The 18,711-nt window shown below is 40.2% G+C and overlaps 4 protein-coding genes across 4 annotated transcripts in view; 3 read left to right on the forward strand and 1 right to left on the reverse strand.

The window, feature by feature from the left end:
• Positions 1 to 5,387, forward strand: part of LOC135701835 (zinc finger SWIM domain-containing protein 7-like) — a 96,600-nt gene extending 91,213 nt beyond the window's left edge. The window contains exon 2 of the mRNA XM_065222778.1: positions 4,975 to 5,387. Coding sequence (XP_065078850.1) covers positions 4,975 to 5,387 — 413 coding nt within the window. The remainder of the gene's footprint in view (positions 1 to 4,974) is intronic.
• An 18-nt stretch (positions 5,388 to 5,405) lies between these two features.
• On the forward strand, positions 5,406 to 6,439 carry Rad1 (Radiation insensitive 1). Its single transcript, XM_065222769.1, has 2 exons — positions 5,406 to 5,555; positions 5,613 to 6,439. Exons 1-2 carry the CDS (start codon positions 5,406 to 5,408, stop codon positions 6,408 to 6,410), a joined length of 948 nt encoding a protein of 315 aa, XP_065078841.1. The 3' UTR covers positions 6,411 to 6,439.
• Positions 6,440 to 6,588: 149 nt separating this feature from the next.
• LOC135701800 (RNA-binding protein 7) lies at positions 6,589 to 7,525 on the reverse strand. Its single transcript, XM_065222726.1, has 2 exons — positions 7,313 to 7,525; positions 6,589 to 7,242 (listed from the first exon to the last, which is right to left on the reverse strand). The coding sequence occupies exons 1-2, from the start codon at positions 7,397 to 7,399 to the stop codon at positions 6,622 to 6,624; spliced, it is 708 nt and encodes a 235-aa protein (XP_065078798.1). The 5' UTR covers positions 7,400 to 7,525; the 3' UTR covers positions 6,589 to 6,621.
• A 6,115-nt stretch (positions 7,526 to 13,640) lies between these two features.
• LOC135701801 (uncharacterized) lies at positions 13,641 to 18,684 on the forward strand. The gene is made up of 3 exons (XM_065222727.1): positions 13,641 to 13,773; positions 13,838 to 13,940; positions 16,501 to 18,684. Exons 1-3 carry the CDS (start codon positions 13,735 to 13,737, stop codon positions 18,444 to 18,446), a joined length of 2,088 nt encoding a protein of 695 aa, XP_065078799.1. The 5' UTR covers positions 13,641 to 13,734; the 3' UTR covers positions 18,447 to 18,684.
• The last annotated feature ends 27 nt before the right edge of the window (positions 18,685 to 18,711 follow it).

The raw sequence follows: 18,711 nt of genomic DNA on the forward strand, positions 1-18,711 counted from the left end.
TAGCATTCCCTTGAATTTTTTTTTTCTCATAACAGCCTTAGAAATTTGCTGCATGCTACTCTAGATATCGCTCTTCGAATTCACACTACTATTATCTTAGTATTCTAAATAATTCTCGTGAGAATTCCCTTTAATAAATCTCCACAATTCTGTTTAAAAGTTACTGCCAGTCACAGTGAACTCAACAGATGGCGATAGTGATTAATCGACGATGATTTAGAAATTATTAAGATGAGAAATGTGCAATGAGTTATGTCTGTTTGTCCGTGGTAACATCTTTGCTTGATTTCCTATTCAAATTGGACTGTTTTGCTACTCGGTTCGGGAAGGTTCGTCACTTATTACGTAAGTCTCCAGCCGCAGCATATTTACGTACTAGCGACTAGATAAACTACCTATGTTGTGCGTCTCCACCGAAGCTAGAAACAAACTATCAGGCGCACCAATTCATTCATTTTCAAATATTTACCGGAATCCCCTTAATAACGCAGTTGGTTGTGCAGTCCACCCACCGCTATTTGTCGGCTGTCCTCGAACCAATTGAACTGATTTTTTGTAGGTGAATTTTGTTATGTTCGAATGTTGGATATTTCTCACTTTACATTACCGCCATCTGTTGAGTATACTGTGAGGGGCAGTATGCTGAACAGATGGCGGTAGTGTGAAAACGTCAAATGCGTGGGAATTGACTATGCGTGCCACAGGTGGCGGTACTACCAACTAAGATACTTTTAAATTGCCCGTAAATGCTTGTTCGAGTGTGATGTCTGTTTGTCTGTGCTTTGATCTTTTGTGATATGTCCGTATACTTTTTTTAATGCATGTCGTAGTACCTCATAACTATGGAAAAGTATATCTAATGTTGGGCCTACTAAGCACAACCCGCGCTTTACCTCTATTTTTCAAGCGAATTTTTTTCACAAAATGGAATGTTTTCGCTGCAGGTGACTTCTAAATGTATTTACCTTTCCGTACGTATCGTAAGATTTGATGAAAAGTAACTAATTGTTGCAATAATGTTAAAAATCTAACCCTGCTTCTTGACTCCAAACTCCACCTAACGTATTAAAAAGCCATTTAATCGCCATTGAATTTACTTCGGCCTATCGGAAGACGATAGAAATTGATTCGTTCGGAGCGCTTCTTTTCTTTTTGAGAATATGTAATGGGTGCCAACATTCATATCACGCGGTTTTATTGACTTCGTTCGGTAGCTTTTAAACTAAAGAATCGTACCAAATGCATAATCGACTTGATAACGCCGAAATCATGGATTTATTTCATGTTTTCTGCTCGATCTCACGACGCCTGAGTGGAGCAAGGATGAATCCTAGGATGCCAGTGAAGGACGCGACTGGTCAGTTGCTCACCGACCCCACTGATCAGCTGAAACGCTGGTTTGAACACTTCGAACAGCTTCTACAAGTTTCGTCGGTCAACCAGCCATCAACATCTCGGCATGAACCGCCAAGAGTGCGACGCATCACTCGCGTCAATTCTGAGGCGCCATCCCTACCGGAGATCGAAGCTGCTATCCGAACCATGAAATCCAACAAGGCTCCCGGGGTCGATCGCATATCAGCAGAGATGCTCAAAGCTGACCCCATGCTATCTGCACAAATGTTGCATCAACTATTCTGCAATATCTGGGACACCGCGACTTTTCCGGCTGACTGGATGCAGGGCGTCTTAGTGAAGGTCCCAAAGAAGGGGGACCCAACTGTATGCGATAACTGGCGTGGCATTATGTTACTGTGTTGTGTTCTCAAAGTTCTATGCAAAGTTATCCTCAACCGGATACAGGAGAAGATCGACGCGACTCTCCGACGGCAGCAGGCGGGATTCCGTGCTGGAAGATCCTGTGTGGACCATATTGTCTCGCTCCGCATAATCTTGGAGCAGGTCAACGAATTCCAAGAGTCCCTTTACTTGGTTTTCATTGACTACGAAAAAGCTTTCGACCGACTCAACCACGAAAACCTGTGGGGCGCCCTAAGGCGCAAGGGAGTTCCGGATAAAATCGTCAACCTCATCGAAGCTCAGTATGAGGCTTTCACGTGCAGGGTGCTGCACAACGGAGCCCTATCTGACCCTATTCGGGTAGTCGCTGGAGTGAGGCAAGGATGTATTCTATCACCGCTACTGTTCCTCATCGTAATCGACGAGATAATGGTTGGTGCGATCGACCGTGTGCCGAACCGTGGGTTGCTCTGGCAGCCTATTACAATGGAGCATCTAAACGACCTAGATTTGGCGGATGACGTTGCTTTAGTATCACAACGGCGTTCTGACATGCAGAGTAAGCTCGACGATCTCGCCGAACGCTCCTCAGCGGCAGGTCTCAACATCAACGTCAGCAAGACTAAATCGTTGGATATCAACACGGGAAATCCATCCAATTTTACGGTAGCTGGTCAGGAAGTGGAGAAGGTTGAAAGTTTCCAATATCTTGGCAGCCAGATAGCGTCGGACGGCGGAACCAAGAGTGACATAGGTGCACGGATCAAGAAGGCAAGGGCTGCTTTTGCGAGTTTACGAAACATCTGGAAGTCAAATCAGATTAGTCTCCGCACGAAGATCCGAATTTTCAACTCTAACGTGAAATCTGTACTGCTGTACGCTAGCGAAACATGGTGCGTATCAGCGGAGATCACACAGAAGCTGCAGGTGTTCATCAACCGATGCCTGCGGTATATAATTCGTGCTTGGTGGCCTCACAACTGGATTTCGAATGCCGAGCTCCATCGACGGTGTCACCAGAAGCCGATATCGACAGAAATTCGGGAACGTAAGTGGAGGTGGGTTGGCCACACTCTACGGAAGAGCGGAAATGAAATCTGCAAACAAGCGCTGGATTGGAATCCAGCCGGACATCGCAGCAGAGGCAGACCCAGGGGCTCATGGCGGCGAAGCCTAAACAAGGAGATTAAGCAAGTCGACCGGAATTTGACCTGGGCCCAGGTCAAGGCGAAAGCAAACAATCGCCCAGGATGGAGATCTTTCACGTTGGCCCTTTGCGCCAGGGATGGCGCTCAGGACACTTAAGTAAGTAAGTAAGTTTCTGCTCGATAGGCCCAAAACGGGCGCTTAGGCCGAAGTAGTTCTCTACCCTATTCGTTTTTGATACACTCAAAAAATTCCACACGTCATCATCATGTGTCTCACACTTAATTTTGCGCTTATTGTGAAAACACATCCATTTCATGTGTGAATCTTATGCTATGAACCATGCCTGAACACTATGGATTTGAATTGTGACACACTTGGATTCTATGTGTCTCATATGGTGATATCAATAGCTTTGCACACCATAGTTCAATATTCTACAATATTCTACTTTATCGACTTCTACTTTACCGACTCTAAAAATTGAAACGACAAATATATAATCAAAACTGCCAGAGGCCAGATCTTTCCCATCTGATTTGGGATTCGATCATGGACTATTGGGGTGTGCTACTGCCGGAGTCTTCGTTCTATCTCACTGTGCCAGGGTTCTTCTCATATATGAGGCGGGTTAATCACAACTCTTGTTTTCGATGTTTACCTTCCTGAGCAAGCAATTCACATCGTATTGAAATGCAAAACACTTTAAATCCATCTGTTTTGAACAGTAGCGTGATTCAATGTGCAATACACTTGAATAGAAAGTGAAAATTTTTCAACATTTCAAAGTTTGAAACACTCTAAATTAACGTATATAACACATCGAACCAAGGTGAAATACACTTAAAGTAAATGTGATTCTGCATTTAAAAAATCAAGTGTTTAAGCACTTCGATCAAACGTGTGAAATGTTTTGAGTGTACAGTTAAATCATACAAGAATCCTCATTCAATTGTTAACCTTGAAATCTTTCTGGATCTTCGTAAATGAGCAACGCACACGCTAAGATGCACATACCTAAAAGTCGGTAAAGAATACCTAGATATCGGTAAAAATTACCGTTAATCGAAGAAAGTGCACATACCTAAATTATCGGTAATCATGGATTACCTATAATTAACGTTAAAAATAACCTAATTTATGGTAAAAAATATCCTATTTAAAGTAAAAAGTAACGATTTTTATCGGTAAAAAATACCGATAAATTTTTACCTATAACTTTAGGTAATCGTAGCTTAGAGTGCAGGGAAGTCGGCTTAAAGACGCACCCTCTCATCGCTCTCATCAATGAAAATAGGTCTCACATAAATTCTCATTCAATTGTGTTGTTTCGCATCATTTCAGGCATAACATTTGATAACGACACAAAAGCATTTGTAAACAAACTTTATAAGGCCCTTCACACGCGAACCAAAGTACGCCCATGCAAACCAAAAACGGATCGGATAGGGGCAACTATCACCTTTCCGAAAGTGGTATTGGTTTGCGTGGGCGTACTTTGGTTCGCGTGTGAAAGGCCTTAGAAAGTTTGTTTACAAATGCTTTTGTGCCGTTATCAAATGTTATGCCTGATTTGAAACATTCGGGGACCTCTCCCAATACGCGCCTTCCACCATACAAAATAGGTCTTAGCAACAATAACAAGCAATGATACTGATATTCAACCATGCAGCAGAACCCTGGCCCGAACCTTTTCTTGTTTCCAATCTCAAAACCGAGGCTCATAACCGTCAACAGGAAGAGCTTAGAGCCAGAGTTCGATGTGGTAGATCTTATACCAGTAATGCACCACGGTGATCTACCAGCGTAACTGGTAAGGTAGGTGAGTATATTGTTAAAACTAATCACAGACAATTGCTCAATTGGTTGAAGAACAGCCGAAAAATAGCGATAGGTACACGGTATCACCCACCGCGCTATTCAGGGGATTCCTATACATTTTCGCTCGCATTTTCGCTTCCTGTAGCATACCTATATTGCTAAAATTTAATGCATGGTTTGAATTCCTATTGGAACAACCTATATGAAAAAAAGAGTGGGATATTGTTGTTTGTTTACACTGAGCCTTCTTCTTTATTTACGTTTCAGTTACGAAGGAACATCTTCTGGAGCTAGAATCACTATTCGGCCGTGCCTTGCTCAGTCGAGTGCTAACCTTAATACACGGTAAGAAGCCCATCAAATTGTACCGCACTCCAAACGGTGCCGGCCGACTGTACGAAGTGCCCGGTTCCAAGCTCACCGTAGTGTACAAAGTATTTCTTGGTATCAATTTCTGTACGTGTGAGTCGTTTCGTTACTGGGTCCTGCAGCAGCGCCACCAAGCTACCTGTAAGCACGTCCTAGCGACGAAGCTAGCTCAACCACTCGATCTGGTAGTTGAGGAAACACTGTCGGAGAAAATTTACCTGGAAGTATCGGCCGACCTGATCAAGGAACGTATCAACAACACCAGCCCTAGTCGTCCACCAAACCCTGCCGGTGAAGGACCATCCAAGTAAGGTCGGTGGCCCAGTTAGATGCTCAATACCAAACCTCTGTTCGCGAAAGGTGTCGTACTGAATCGGAAGATGCTGACCCAGTCGCAATTCTCGCAGATTCAGTTCTCTGCGGTGTTGAACAACTATACCATGTTCTACAACGTGGCCAAGGCAGTCAACTTTGTCGATGTAAGTTGGGAACTGAGTGTTATTTTATATGTATAAGCTTTAATTTCTATTTTCCAGAATGCCACGGTTCAACTCAGCACCGATGGTGTGAAGTTGGTCGTCGAGGATTCGAAAAGCGTTCAAGCTACGGCCTACATTACGAAAGCCTGCTTCTCGGAGTACAAAATAGCCCAACCGAAGCGCAAGCTGGGCGTTAACGAGGAAGCTGACGATAATGAAGTGTTGACCTCGTTCGGGCTCAACTTGAAGGTCTTTACCGATTGTCTGAGTATGTTCATGGACGGAGATTACGATTCCAGTATGAAAATGCTTCACAAAGGGGAAGGTGCCCCGTTGGTTGTGATCCTGGATCGGCGCTGTGAAGATAATTTAATAACGGAGTGTTCGGTCAAAACGATGGAAGCGCTGGAGATTTTAGATTTCGATTCCGAAGAGGAAAAGGTTTGCAGTAAAGTAAGCATTAAGGGTCAAGACTTTTTCGCTTTACTGTCCGAGATGGATAGGAATAGCAGGGAGATTGAAGTGTTCCTATCACCGGACAGCCCCCACTTCAAGTTCTCCACATATGATGAGCTAGGCTCCGAGTCGAGTTTCGAAATCACCAACAGTAGCGACATGTTGATCTCGTTTCACAGTACGGAAACAACCAGCCATCGATATCAGTTCGCCCATTTTAAGCTGGTCATGAAAACTCTTGCACTGGCTTCAAAAATAGCCCTCCGAACCAACAAGGAAGGCCTGCTGGGACTACAGGTGATGATTGAAAATTCCGACAATTCAAACATTTTTGTCGAGTACTTCGTTGTGCCGCTATGTGACGGAGACGCCGACGACAGTGTTGTCTCTTGCGATTGAATTAAATGTTGCCTCATTTGATAATTTTATTTCAACAGTTTTTTTTTAATCCGAACGGAACGTTGTCATTAAGTGTAATTGAAACATCTGTAACTATTCTCCAAAGATTATGTAGGACGATTTTATTACATTTTATCATACACATCTCGAATAAATCTAGGTATAAAACGCAGGTCAAACGGAAAGCATTCAACTAATTGAAATTCTCCGACTATCTTCTGCCACGATAGTCATTCCTTCTTTGATTGCCACCTCCATCGTTTTTGCCGCGACTATTTCCTCTATCTCTGGAATACATCTGGCCCTCGTTTCGGTCTCTCGAATGGTTATCACCGCGGTCCCTGTCGCCTCTGTCCCTATCCCTCGAATATGGCTTCTGTTGATGCTGCTGCTGCTGCTGTTGTTGACGATCATTGCGATTCATCTTATTCTGCAAGGCATTTTGCTGCATGTGCCCCTGGCCCATACCAGCCAAAGCTTGTTGGCTCAGTTGGCTAATCATTCCCTGCATCATCTGGTTCATCGCCCCTGGACTCATGCCTGCGAATGAAAGCTGTCCAATGTTAGGCATGTTTCCCTCATTACCCTGATGCTGCTGCTGCTGTTGACCACGATTCTGCTGAGGACTGTTATTGTTAACCTTCGGTGAACCTGAATTCGGACCGTTTCGGCTCTTTTTATGTATCGTCAGCTGCCGATTGAACAGCCTTGTTCCGTCGTAGATTTTGATGGCATAATTGACCGAAACAGCGTGGGTGTATGTTATGAATGCGTACGATCGTTGCCGTTTATCAGTGTCCCGGGGAATCTTCACCATCTCCACCGGCCCTGCCTGATATTTTTTGTTTAAAAGATAAGTATTTACGACTCAATCAATCAACACCAGCAGAGAACTTATTTACCTGCAAGAACAATTCGTACAGCAGTTCTTCCGTTACTTTTTCCGCAAGATTTCCGCACCACAAGGTACGTTCATCTTCCTCGCTCATTTTGGTTGTTTAACAGTTGTTTCACTGAATAATTTGTTGACAATGATTTAATAACAGGAATAATAGTAAACCACTAAAGTACTTTTAGTCTCTTTTGTTAAAGCGCAAACCACGAAATTGATGCAATTAATTTCGCGAAGTTTCGTTTGTTTTGTTTGGGTGTAGTTTGACAGTTGGTAAAACGCGATGCGATGTTTTTCACGCTATTTCAAAACTACCCTAATTTGAGTTAAATGTACAGTGTGCACGGTGTTTCACGAAAACCCATTTATGGGTATAAAAATACCCATTTCCGCTACGGGCTGACACCAACAATCAATAGGAAACTAACGATTTTAAATTGGCTCACCACTTTAGTAGCCTATTGGTCCCAAGCAAACGATTAACGTACCCTATTCTAGTTGAAATTCTATTACTACGCTATGTTTGTTTTGATTCGCTATGAAAGTTTGACAGATAAAATGAGGGGTTAGTGGATTTTTCTATGTTTCGAGGGGTGAATCGATTAGCTTGGGACCGAAGAGAGTACCAGAGCTGGGCCAAAAAGTTGAGCACGTTATTTCGGGAACTTCTAGTCTTAGAGTTACCTCTATGGTTTTACCACAAACGAAGTGACAGACGACTGTTTTCAATTTATTTTTTTAATCTTACCGGACTAAAATAAAACAAAACAAAACAAATTGCTTCAACTTTTACTAAACACTCTAATACCACAAACGAAGTGACAGACGACTAACTGGCGAAGAAATCCATTTAAATAATGTGGTTCACTGTAATAGAATTTTCTTGGAAGCTTGTGCCATCATCCACCAGATGGGTTAGTTTTTTTGTTTTGATTTGAACAAAGTTGATTTTGTGTACAATGATTCTTTGACAGTGTGCAAAGAGTGCGTATCATTTTGTCATTTTTTATGCATTTCAGTTTTGAGTAGAGTGAAAGAGATAGAACCAAAACATTCTAGTACATTTGGTGAAAATGCTAGTTCAATCTAGTAGTAGCAACAATCAATACGAAACTAACGATTTTAAATTGGCTCACCACTTTAGTAGCCTATTGGTCCCAAGCAAACGATTAACGTACCCTATTCTAGTTGAAATTCTATTACTACGCTATGTTTGTTTTGATTCGCTATGAAAGTTTGACAGATAACATCAGGGGTGTGTGGATTCATGCAGAACATGCAGGGGTGAGTGAAATAGCTTGGGACTGCTTGGGACCGTTGTTCTGGTACTGAGTGAGCCAAAAATAATAATGATTTTCTTCGGGACCCAGTGGTCTTAGAGTTACCTCTATGGTAGTAGTGTTGCCATGTGGTACAATCCAGTAGTAGTAAAATTGCAATAGCAGGTTAGTCACCAAAGTTTTCGAGCCGCTCCGTCAGTCACTTCGTTTGTGCTAATATCACAAACAAAGTGACAGACGACTAACTGGTGAAGAAATCCATTAAAATAATGTGGTTCACTGTAACAGAATTTTCTTGGAAGCTTGTGCCACAAACGAAGTGACAGACGACTAACTGGCGAAGAAATCCATTAAAAAAATGTGGTTCACTGTGATAGAATTTTCGAGGGGCATGCAATAACCTTTAACTCCTACGCAAGCCTTTTTTAAGTACAATAATTACAGTTAACTACATGATTAATTACTTTAATTACGAGCGTCAGAATTTTTTTGATTTAATTACTTTTAAGTACAAATTTTAGCTTTAATTACAAGTCGCATAAATTAAGTACATTAACTCCATTAATGTACAGCGAGAAATGTACTTAAATTACCCCCAGCGTACCGTTAGACCCTTTCGTTATTGGCCCGTGAAACAAAAATTTCACAGGCCCTTTTGCTACGTTAAGGATAATGTCAGCTCTGATAGATTGTATCGCTACCGCTATTATGACTTTAGCATAGACCCTATAAACATACATCTCCCGGGACATACGAGGAAATCTACGTTGATGATTGGTGGCGATTCACAAGCAACGATCGGTTCGTGATTGAAAATGTAGTCGGATTTCAATACTACCGAGGTGTTGGCAGGGCAAAAACCTATACCCTGGATCACGCCTCTGTCAAAGCACCGGAGAATGCGACAGTAAAAGGAATGTTTGTTTGTGCTAACCTAAGAAATAACGAATTTAATTTGGTGGATTTGAACGAAAACAGAATTACAATAGAAAATTATGTTAAGCACGTTTTGCCTCTTTGTATTTAACCCCAAAATGTATGGTTAAGGGGAAGTTTACCACCCCGAATATATAGTTTTTTCGAAACGGTTTTCGTGGCAAAAATTATCAATAATTCGATTAGTTTTTTTCTTAGATTGTTAACAAAATTTACATGTAAAAATATTATTTATTTCTCCACGCATACGAATTTTGTTCATTCAAATTAAAAATAAATCTGTTTATACTCTAAACGTATGAATGATTCAACGTAAATTGAAAACATGTTTATTACTAAAATATGTATTTTGAATTAAATTCAAAAGCATGTTTTTTCAGCAATATAGAAATCAATTGTATTTGAAAGCATCACTCACCGATGTGTCTGTATTTGACTGGCGATGATCGATTTCTGTCCCTAATAAAAATTGTATGGTTAATTTGCTTAACGACGTGTTCTGGGTATCATCCAAACCATTTGTGGAATAATTCAATGATTTGGGTTATCGTTCGTTTATGGTTATTTTTTATTAGGGGTACTTGGTACCTGATCAAGCGGGAACGGTGACAAAGGCGCAGAAGGCGGTAGTTCTTTCACTGGTCATTTCGCAGGATCAGAAGTTTTTTTTTGAGGCCGATAAGGGGCTGTTTATAAACTACGTAGACATTTTTTTTTTGGATTATTGACCCCCCCATCCCCTGCGTAGCCAATTGTCCATACAAATTTTTTAAAATTTGTATGGGCCGTGCATAATTGTCAACCCAACCCCCCTCCCCCCCTCCTAACATGTCTACGTAGTTTATGAACAGCCCCTAAGAGAAAGAGCTGAACGGACACTGGAGCTGGTAATACTTTGGACGTGTGAATGTGCGCTACTTCCGGGAAAAAAATCGCAGCTAGTATGCAATTGCCTTCCCAGCACTTGAGTGTGTCAAGTTGATCGGTAACGATCATTTCGTGTCCTGTGCACATGGGACTCATCGTTTCCTATCGTTTTGGAGTTCTGCCCATAGTATTGTTTAGTTGACCCATGGAAAGACGAATAATGGGGAGGCGAATTTCATAAGTGCTATCGCGTCAATTCTGAATACGGATGTGATCATATGATTGCGATAATACAAATAAAAGCACACAATTGGTTTAAATAATCTTAGTGTCTGCAACCAAAACCTTATTATTATTAGTATAATAACATTAAGTTTGAAAGAAATATTGAAATAATCGAAGAATTCACGCATAACATCAGAAAATTAATGCAAATGCAAATACATCTTCCATTGAACCTGTTAATTCAGGCACAAGCTAATATCATCATCTGTCGAACTGTGCTGCGAGTATGGCTTAAAATTCGAACATTTTTTGATCGGGAGGAAATTTGCTCGAGGAATTGCTTGAATTTAAGGAAATGTAAAATTTGAAGACTTGTCGTCACAACTAAGTGATTACCATTTCATTTTTACGGCAATCACGGCCCTCATTATGAGTATCACTTCCTTTTCACTGTATATGTATTGTCGCTAGAGTTGTAAACCGATATAACCCACTCGTGACAATCGATTTTATTCTAGTTCTGCATTAAAGCGCATTATTCAACGAATACAGTGCACTAGATACGACATTATGTTGAACGTACAAAACGAGAGTGAAATCGATTGTCGCGAGTGGAATATTTCAGTTTCCAACTCTAGCACGAGCTCTAGCATGGTGCTTCAAGAAATGTATTATAAGTATACGCAGAATTGGTCATGTTTGTAGTCTAGTAAAACATTAATGGGCGTATTTCGGGGTGTAAGAAGAGTTTTTGAATAAATTGATTCATTCGAGTATGTGTCAAGGGTTTTCTTCAATTTTTTTTAATAGTTTAAGAATAAGGGTTTGGGTACGTTTTTAATTACATTTGTGTAAATTTAATTACATTAATTACAGAAAATAAATTTTTAATTACATTAATTACGTAATCAAATTGAAGTACGTGTTTTAATTACAGTAATTACACTGGCACTGCTTTCATTACGCGAAATTAAATTTAATTACATGAAATACTTAATTTTCATTTTTAATTACTTAATTACATAGTTGAACACCTTGTACTTTAAATCCAACGCAGTCAAAAAGGCTATTGCGTGCCCCTCGAGAATTTTCTTTTAGGCTTGTGCCATTATCCATCAGCTGGGTTAGTTTTTTTTGTTTTGATTTGAACAAAGTTGATTTTGTGTACAATGATTATTTGACAGTGTGCAAAGAGTGTATCATTTTGTCATTTTTTTATGCATTTCAGTTTTGAGTAGAGTGAAAGAGATAGAACCAAAACATTCTAATACATTTGGTGAAAATGCTAGTACAATCCAGTAGTAGCATAGAGGTAACTCTAAAGGTCGGCGCACAATAGATACGTTTTCGGGTTTTTTGACAGTTAGCCCATGCATTATCTGTCAAAAAACCCGAAAACGTATCTATTGTGCGCCGGCCTTAAGACCACTGGGTCCGAAGAAAATCAATTATTTTTGGCTCACTCAGTACCAGAACAACGGTCCCAAGCAGTCCCAAGCTATTTCACTCACCCCTGCATGTTCTGCATGAATCCACACACCCCTGATGTTATCTGTCAAACTTTCATAGCGAATCAAAAGAAACATAGTGTAGTAATAGAATTTCAACTTCAATAGGGTACGTTAATCGTTTGCTTGGGACCAATAGGCTACTAAAGTGGTGAGCCAATTTAAAATCGTTAGTTTCGTATTGATTGTTGGTAGTAGCATAGAGGTAACTCTAAGACCACTGGGTCCCGAAGAAAATCATTATTATTTTTGGCTCACTCAGTACCAGAACAACGGTCCCAAGCAGTCCCAAGCTATTTCACTCACCCCTGCATTATCCCCTGATGTTATCTGTCAAACTTTCATAGCGAATCAAAACAAACATAGTGTAGTAATAGAATTTCAACTAGAATAGGGTACGTTAATCGTTTGCTTGGGACCAATAGGCTACTAAAGTGGTGAGCCAATTTAAAATCGTTAGTTTCGTATTGATTGTTGGTATTAGTGAGAAGTTTCACTAATACATGCATTTTACTGGTTGAAAATAAAAAACAAACAGCTGTCAAGTCGAACACTTTGACAGCTGATTTCGTGGTTGAAAATAATAAACAAATCGATTTTACACGGCTACGCTCGCTACACTGCAACTGCCATGTACCCATTAATGGGTAAAAAAGGACCCATTTTTGATGACTATATGAGGCTGTCAAATAATGGGTGAAGTTCAATTTCAAATAATGGGTACTCTTTTACCCATTTCTCAGAGCGCTTCGGGCGAGAATAATGAGTACTTTTTTACTCATTAATGGGTGAAAAGCAACTTAGATAACATCTTCCAGTCCTCGCTTCAGTCGCAAAGTGTCTTAACGATGTCGAATGGAAATTGCTCGTTTGAAAAGTAGGTATTTCTTATTTTATTTCTTTCTGCCCACATCTAAACATCAATCTGAAACTTGCAGGGACAGAACTAGCCGGATCAGCAAGGAGATCCCAGGAGAGCTTTGGGAGCACCATTTCTTGCACGAACGATGGAAAGACCACTGGATGGAAAATGGTGAAATAAAGATATAAATATAAATAACGTTTTGTATTCTTAACTATTCATTGTGGCTCTTTCAATGATCCATAAATCATACAAATTCTAAAAGAAAAATCCTGGTTTAAGGATTTCAAAATTGGGTACTTTGTACCCATTTTATAAAGCCAATTATTATTTAAAAATGGGTAAAAAAGTACCCCATGATTTGACGTACAAGATCTTTACCCATTAATGGGTAAAGACGTTTTACCCATTAAATGAGTTTACCTACTTTACTTCGAAATGGGCACTTTTTCACCCATTAATGGGTACTTTCCAGTTACAGTGTAGGTTGGATTAGTGAGATCTTGCGTCGAGAAGTCAATAAGGGGATTTTCTATCCGTGTAGGTAAATGGGTAAACTGATTTTACCTATAAAATTGGTATGTGCACTTTTTCGTGATTATGGGTATTCTTCACCCATATTTCGGTGAACTGAACTAAGCGTGTATGTGAGTCGCAGCTCGCAGACCGTTGCGTTGCGTAAAAGTCGTTTGTAAAATTGGCCAGAAAAATATTCCTTTGCGAATTCTCCTACTTTTCCTGGAAATTTTGCAAAATGGACTCAAAGGAGAAAGATTTGATGAATTTCTTATTGGTAAGTGCACTGGAATTGAGAATGTAACGGGAAAGAAATAAAACTTTATTGCCGTAATTCACAGGAGCAATCCCAGAGGGATATTTCATATGAAAAACATCTGGAACGGCAGAAGATACTGCTGCTTGCCCAAAAGGAAGTGGAACATTGGAAGCGACTAGTTTACGGTAAGTGAGTTTTTTTTTTTTTTAATTGAGATATCGTAATGACCAAAGATAGAAATTTATCAAATAGCAACATCATTGGCGTTGGAAGAGGGGGCTACTTTCCTTTAGCCATGTTACAACACTGATACAAAATTCATGCTGTTTCTTGCACAATTATTGCGCAAAGTATGTAGAGCCGTCACAAGAAAAAAAAAGTTGAATGTTACATCGAAATAGCTCCACATAGGTCACTTTTGACAACTTGCGGAAGGTGTATCTCATGCTGTATGCTTGTATGTGAGTTCAAGAATTTGACCAGTAGTGCAAGTATCACATATTGAGACCTTTTATTTCTTTGTCATGTCGTAGTAGTGGTAGGAAGAACATAATGAACATCCTGTAGGCTTTAGCCTTGAATTTCTAATTATTCAAACCAAATTAATTGGTAGTAGATTCAATATCATATTTATATTGAAATACTATCAATTACAGATTACAGTGTTATAAGATGTTACAAGTTACAAGGGTGTTATAGTAATTACCATAAACGAACGGTAACCCGGATAGTACAACTATTCTACAAATGGTTTGGATGGTATCTCGAACACGTAGTTGAGCTCTTTCTTATGGTTATTTTCATTAGGGATAGCATTAATCGTTAGCTAAGCAGAACAGGTACAGCAACATTGTTATAAGTCTATCTTGATTCTTGATGGTATTTTCCTTGTCGATAATTACATGGCTGGTTGCGAGTCATTTTGTTCAAGTCAGTCACTAAAGTTACTTTTTCTTTTTTGCTTTATTAGAGAGATTTTCAGCCTTGGGCTGGTTCATCTCTTAAAAACGAGGGGTGGGGACTTAGGACGGGAGTCCCCCTAATTACAGAGCTATTAGGAAGAGGAGGTGAGGTTCCAGAAGAGAACCCCGAGAATCGAAGTTTTTTTTTTTTTTTTTTAAATTCTTTATTTAAGAGATTTTTAGCTTTAGGCTAGTTCATCTCTAGGAGAATCGAAGTTAGAGATGGGATGGGTGGTAGTTCCGGAAGGGAGTCCCCATAATAACAGAGTTTTAATATTTCACAGTTATGATTTTTCCTTTAACACTCCGAACACGATGCCTACGGTAAAATGTGTAACGACAAAGTTGTCATGTTTGAAAAATCATAGCTCAGCTATTTATTGATCAATTTTAAATCTATTTTCGCCATTTGAAACTACAGACATTTAAAGATTTATTTGGTATCAATAGATTTAAATGTGTTGATAAATTGCTGATCAATAATATTTCAAACATTGCCAATTTACCGTTACACATTTTACCGGAGGCATCGTGTTCGGAGTGTTAATGCTACCGATGTTACTGTCCTTTTGAATAATCGTGGTCCTGTGGTCAAGTTCCGTTTCCTGTTCCTTTGTAGTCGCTGTGTTTGAATTTAGTTGCCGTCATTCGTCCATTTCCGTGTCCTTGTACGTGGTTTGTTTGGTTCGATATCTTCGTTCATCCGTGTCCGAGTCAGTATTTGTCAGTCCATATATTGGTCCGAATCATTGTCCGTTGTCGTTGCTTGGGTGTTCATAGATCAAATTTGGTTAATGAGACCTGCCTCCTGAAGGAAGCAGAAAAGCGCAGCGATGCTGGATGGGTCATCCGTCAGCGTATCCCTGATGCTACCTGAGATCACGTATAGGGAACGGGGCCCGTAGTACTGGAGATATTCGCATAAGAAATGGTCCACTGTAATACTTCTTCTTGTAATCAGTCACTATTTTCCACTTTTTTAGCGTGAAATTATTTCAAGATTGATCATTCTTCTTGCAGTATGTAGGATCTGAAAGTCCAATTTGATGATGAATTAGCCCAGAAGTGGCTAAAAATCACACTAATAAAGTATTTAAAAAAAAGATAGTCCAATCGATGCCTACATTTTGTTCTAATTTTCGAACAATTCGAATATGCTGTACTTCTATAGAGCTTTTTGACGATTCATCGTCTTTCTCTATCTACAGGGTGTCTACTCATTTGGCTAAATAAAATTCCCTGACTTTTCCAGTTTTCTTCAGAACTAATTACCAAGTTTATAATGTTTTAAAAATATGCTTTTTGTTTGGTAAAACAACAACAATTAACGCATAAGTTTTCAAGGCATGACAATCAGTTTTGAAGAAACAGCTTTACAATCAAATGTATTAAATATTAAAGTTTAACACTTAATTTTAGTAAGTCTAAAAAATCAATCAAGTTCGGTAAAATCTCCAACAGCCGATTACCTCGGCGTTTACTTTTGCAGATATCTCTGCAAAATGTATGCTGATATTTCAGCAAAAATCTATTTTTTATGCTGAGTCTCGGCAATTATTTTACAATTTTTTTCTCGGCAAAACAATTGTGTTATATCTAAAAAAATCAATGTCGTGAAGTTTCGTATTCCATGTACAAGTTCAAGATATTGAAAATTTTCGATAAAAAAAAGGTTTGTTTTAAGTTAGTACTTATACCTTTTAGATAAATCAATGTGAAGTTTATCTAAGCTGCCTTGGCATTTAAATGTTTCTCATTGTATCAATCACCTCTTCTATTCCAGAAACAGAACGATTCCGCGAGCAATGCCTCTGGGAAGACCGTCACGAGCTGAAGCAAGTGTTTAAGCTGAGAAATCGGGTTTACAAACTCAATAAGCCGAGACTTAAAATTGTGATTGACCAAGGACTTGAACAATGGATCAAAGATGATGATGGGGCAGAGAATGATTATCAATCAGAAATCAACAAACTTCGATCGAGGATTGATCACATGAACCTGCAAGCAACGCGTTACTGGGAGGTTTTCGAAAATGTTCGAGAATCGAAAAGTCACCAGATAGTTCAGGAGTCCGCTCGTAAGGTACGAGAAGAGGAGGTGAAGATTGAAGAGTCTCAGAAGACAATCGACGACCTGTGGAAGAAAAGTCACGAACAAGCCAACAAAGAGTGGAGTGAAATGAAACTGATGATTGTAGAGTTTAGTCAATTATGCACAGAAAGCAATATGATGGACTTGGAAAAGGAAGCTGACTTACAGAATAATCAGATTAAAAAAGTCAAAATCATTCAGCTCCACGAGGAAATCAAACAGGTCAAGATTGAGCAGGAAGAAGAAGCAAAGCGTCGCGAAATTGAGCTTAGTGAACGTATACTGATTCCGATAAAGATTACTCCTATGACCATTGAGAATACTATGTTCAAGAATCCCAACGATTTTCCAGCCCTCATTGATAAGATCGATAGTACTCGCAAGTCCTACGAGCAGATCTTCAAGCGCCAGTTGAGAAAAACGAACAAGAAAGGTCGGTCGAAATGTACCGTCCATTTTAATATGCTGTTCGGTGGTCCGAAGCGTAAGGGTAAAACTCGAAAAACTCAACTTCACCCCTCGGTAACAGCGGAGACTGCAACGAAACCGGTAACCACCGATGATGTTGCGACACATCCGAAGAAGTATCAGCGTACAGAAGTATCAGTTGCGAAAGAATTACCATCGAATCCTCCAGACACAAAGCTAGACAAGCCTAGCGTTCAGGTCGAGCGTCACACTACTAAGTGTGCGTCTCAGTCAGATAAAGATCTGTCTAAATCGCAACCATTACCGTCTACCAACGAAAACATTCCAACGAAGGATCCTCCTGTGGCCAATAAGCGGAAAGCGTCTGACGAATCTACTGAGGATCAGCACAGGCCAATATGCAACGTCCAAGGCCAGCGAATCAAGCAACGACCAGCTCAGTCTGTGTCGCAACCGGAACTTCCAACTGTAACTCGTGACAATGCCAAATCGGAACCACCGAGAAAGCGTCCCTCCCTAGAAACGCCGATATCAGCCTCGACTCCCTCTCATGTGCAAGACCACCGTGAGTTCAAGAAACCTCAACTAATGCAGGAGTATTCTCCCGAAAAGCAAAGCCGCAAATCAAAGCCGAAAAAGGTCGCATTCAAGCCGCAACCGGAGGCATTTGAAATCGAATGCGATAGCTTTTCATTGTCTCCAGAAAAATCGGTTCGCAAAATGCAACCAAGATCCAAGCAGCAACCCGTCGAACAGGCGCAACATCGTTCACCCTCTCCACCACCACAGCAAATGAAACAACAACCGCCGGCAGACCCGATGGATTTTAAGTCGCAAGAACAACAGCAAACCGTTGAAGACGACAACTTTTCGTTCGGCAGTGCTTCCCCTTCGTTGGATTCTCACCAGTCCAAAGATGACGGCGGATCCTTCTTCGATACGGGCAGCATCTCGTCGTTAAATATGGTGGATCGTGAGAATAGCAGCGATCTAGGGTTCGATTTGTCCCCCGTCGGACCAAGTACGAACAATCGACGAGATGAGCACGGAGAAGGAAGTGGAAGCGACGGAAATACGTCGGATTTCAATTTTCTTGCAAGTCCACCAACATCGGCTGCCCCGCCTGGATCACAGAGTGGCGGTAGGAAAGATCAGGACTGTTTCGCATTTACAGATAAAGATAGTGGAACGGGATTTGATTTCTTTTAGAATATTCGCTGAACTGGAACGATCTCTGTTGATTATGCTGGAAATAATTGGTTTTGAGATTGAAATTGACCATTTCGTTATTTCCGGGTACCTTTACTGATTTTGTCATTGAACTAGTTCTTAGTTTAAGCATCCCACTCATTCACCTATTGCAGTCGCCACTTGTTATTCACTAAAGAGAAGAAGAGTTATCTATATTTTTGTGGCAAGAGCATACAAAGAAACACATACTGTTAAATTAAATTCGATCCCAACATCGATTTGA

This window comes from Ochlerotatus camptorhynchus, unplaced genomic scaffold, assembly GCF_037179485.1.
Source record: "Ochlerotatus camptorhynchus isolate MF236.1 unplaced genomic scaffold, CSIRO-AGI_Acam_v1.1 ptg000177l, whole genome shotgun sequence".
Classification (NCBI taxonomy): domain Eukaryota; kingdom Metazoa; phylum Arthropoda; class Insecta; order Diptera; family Culicidae; genus Ochlerotatus; species Ochlerotatus camptorhynchus.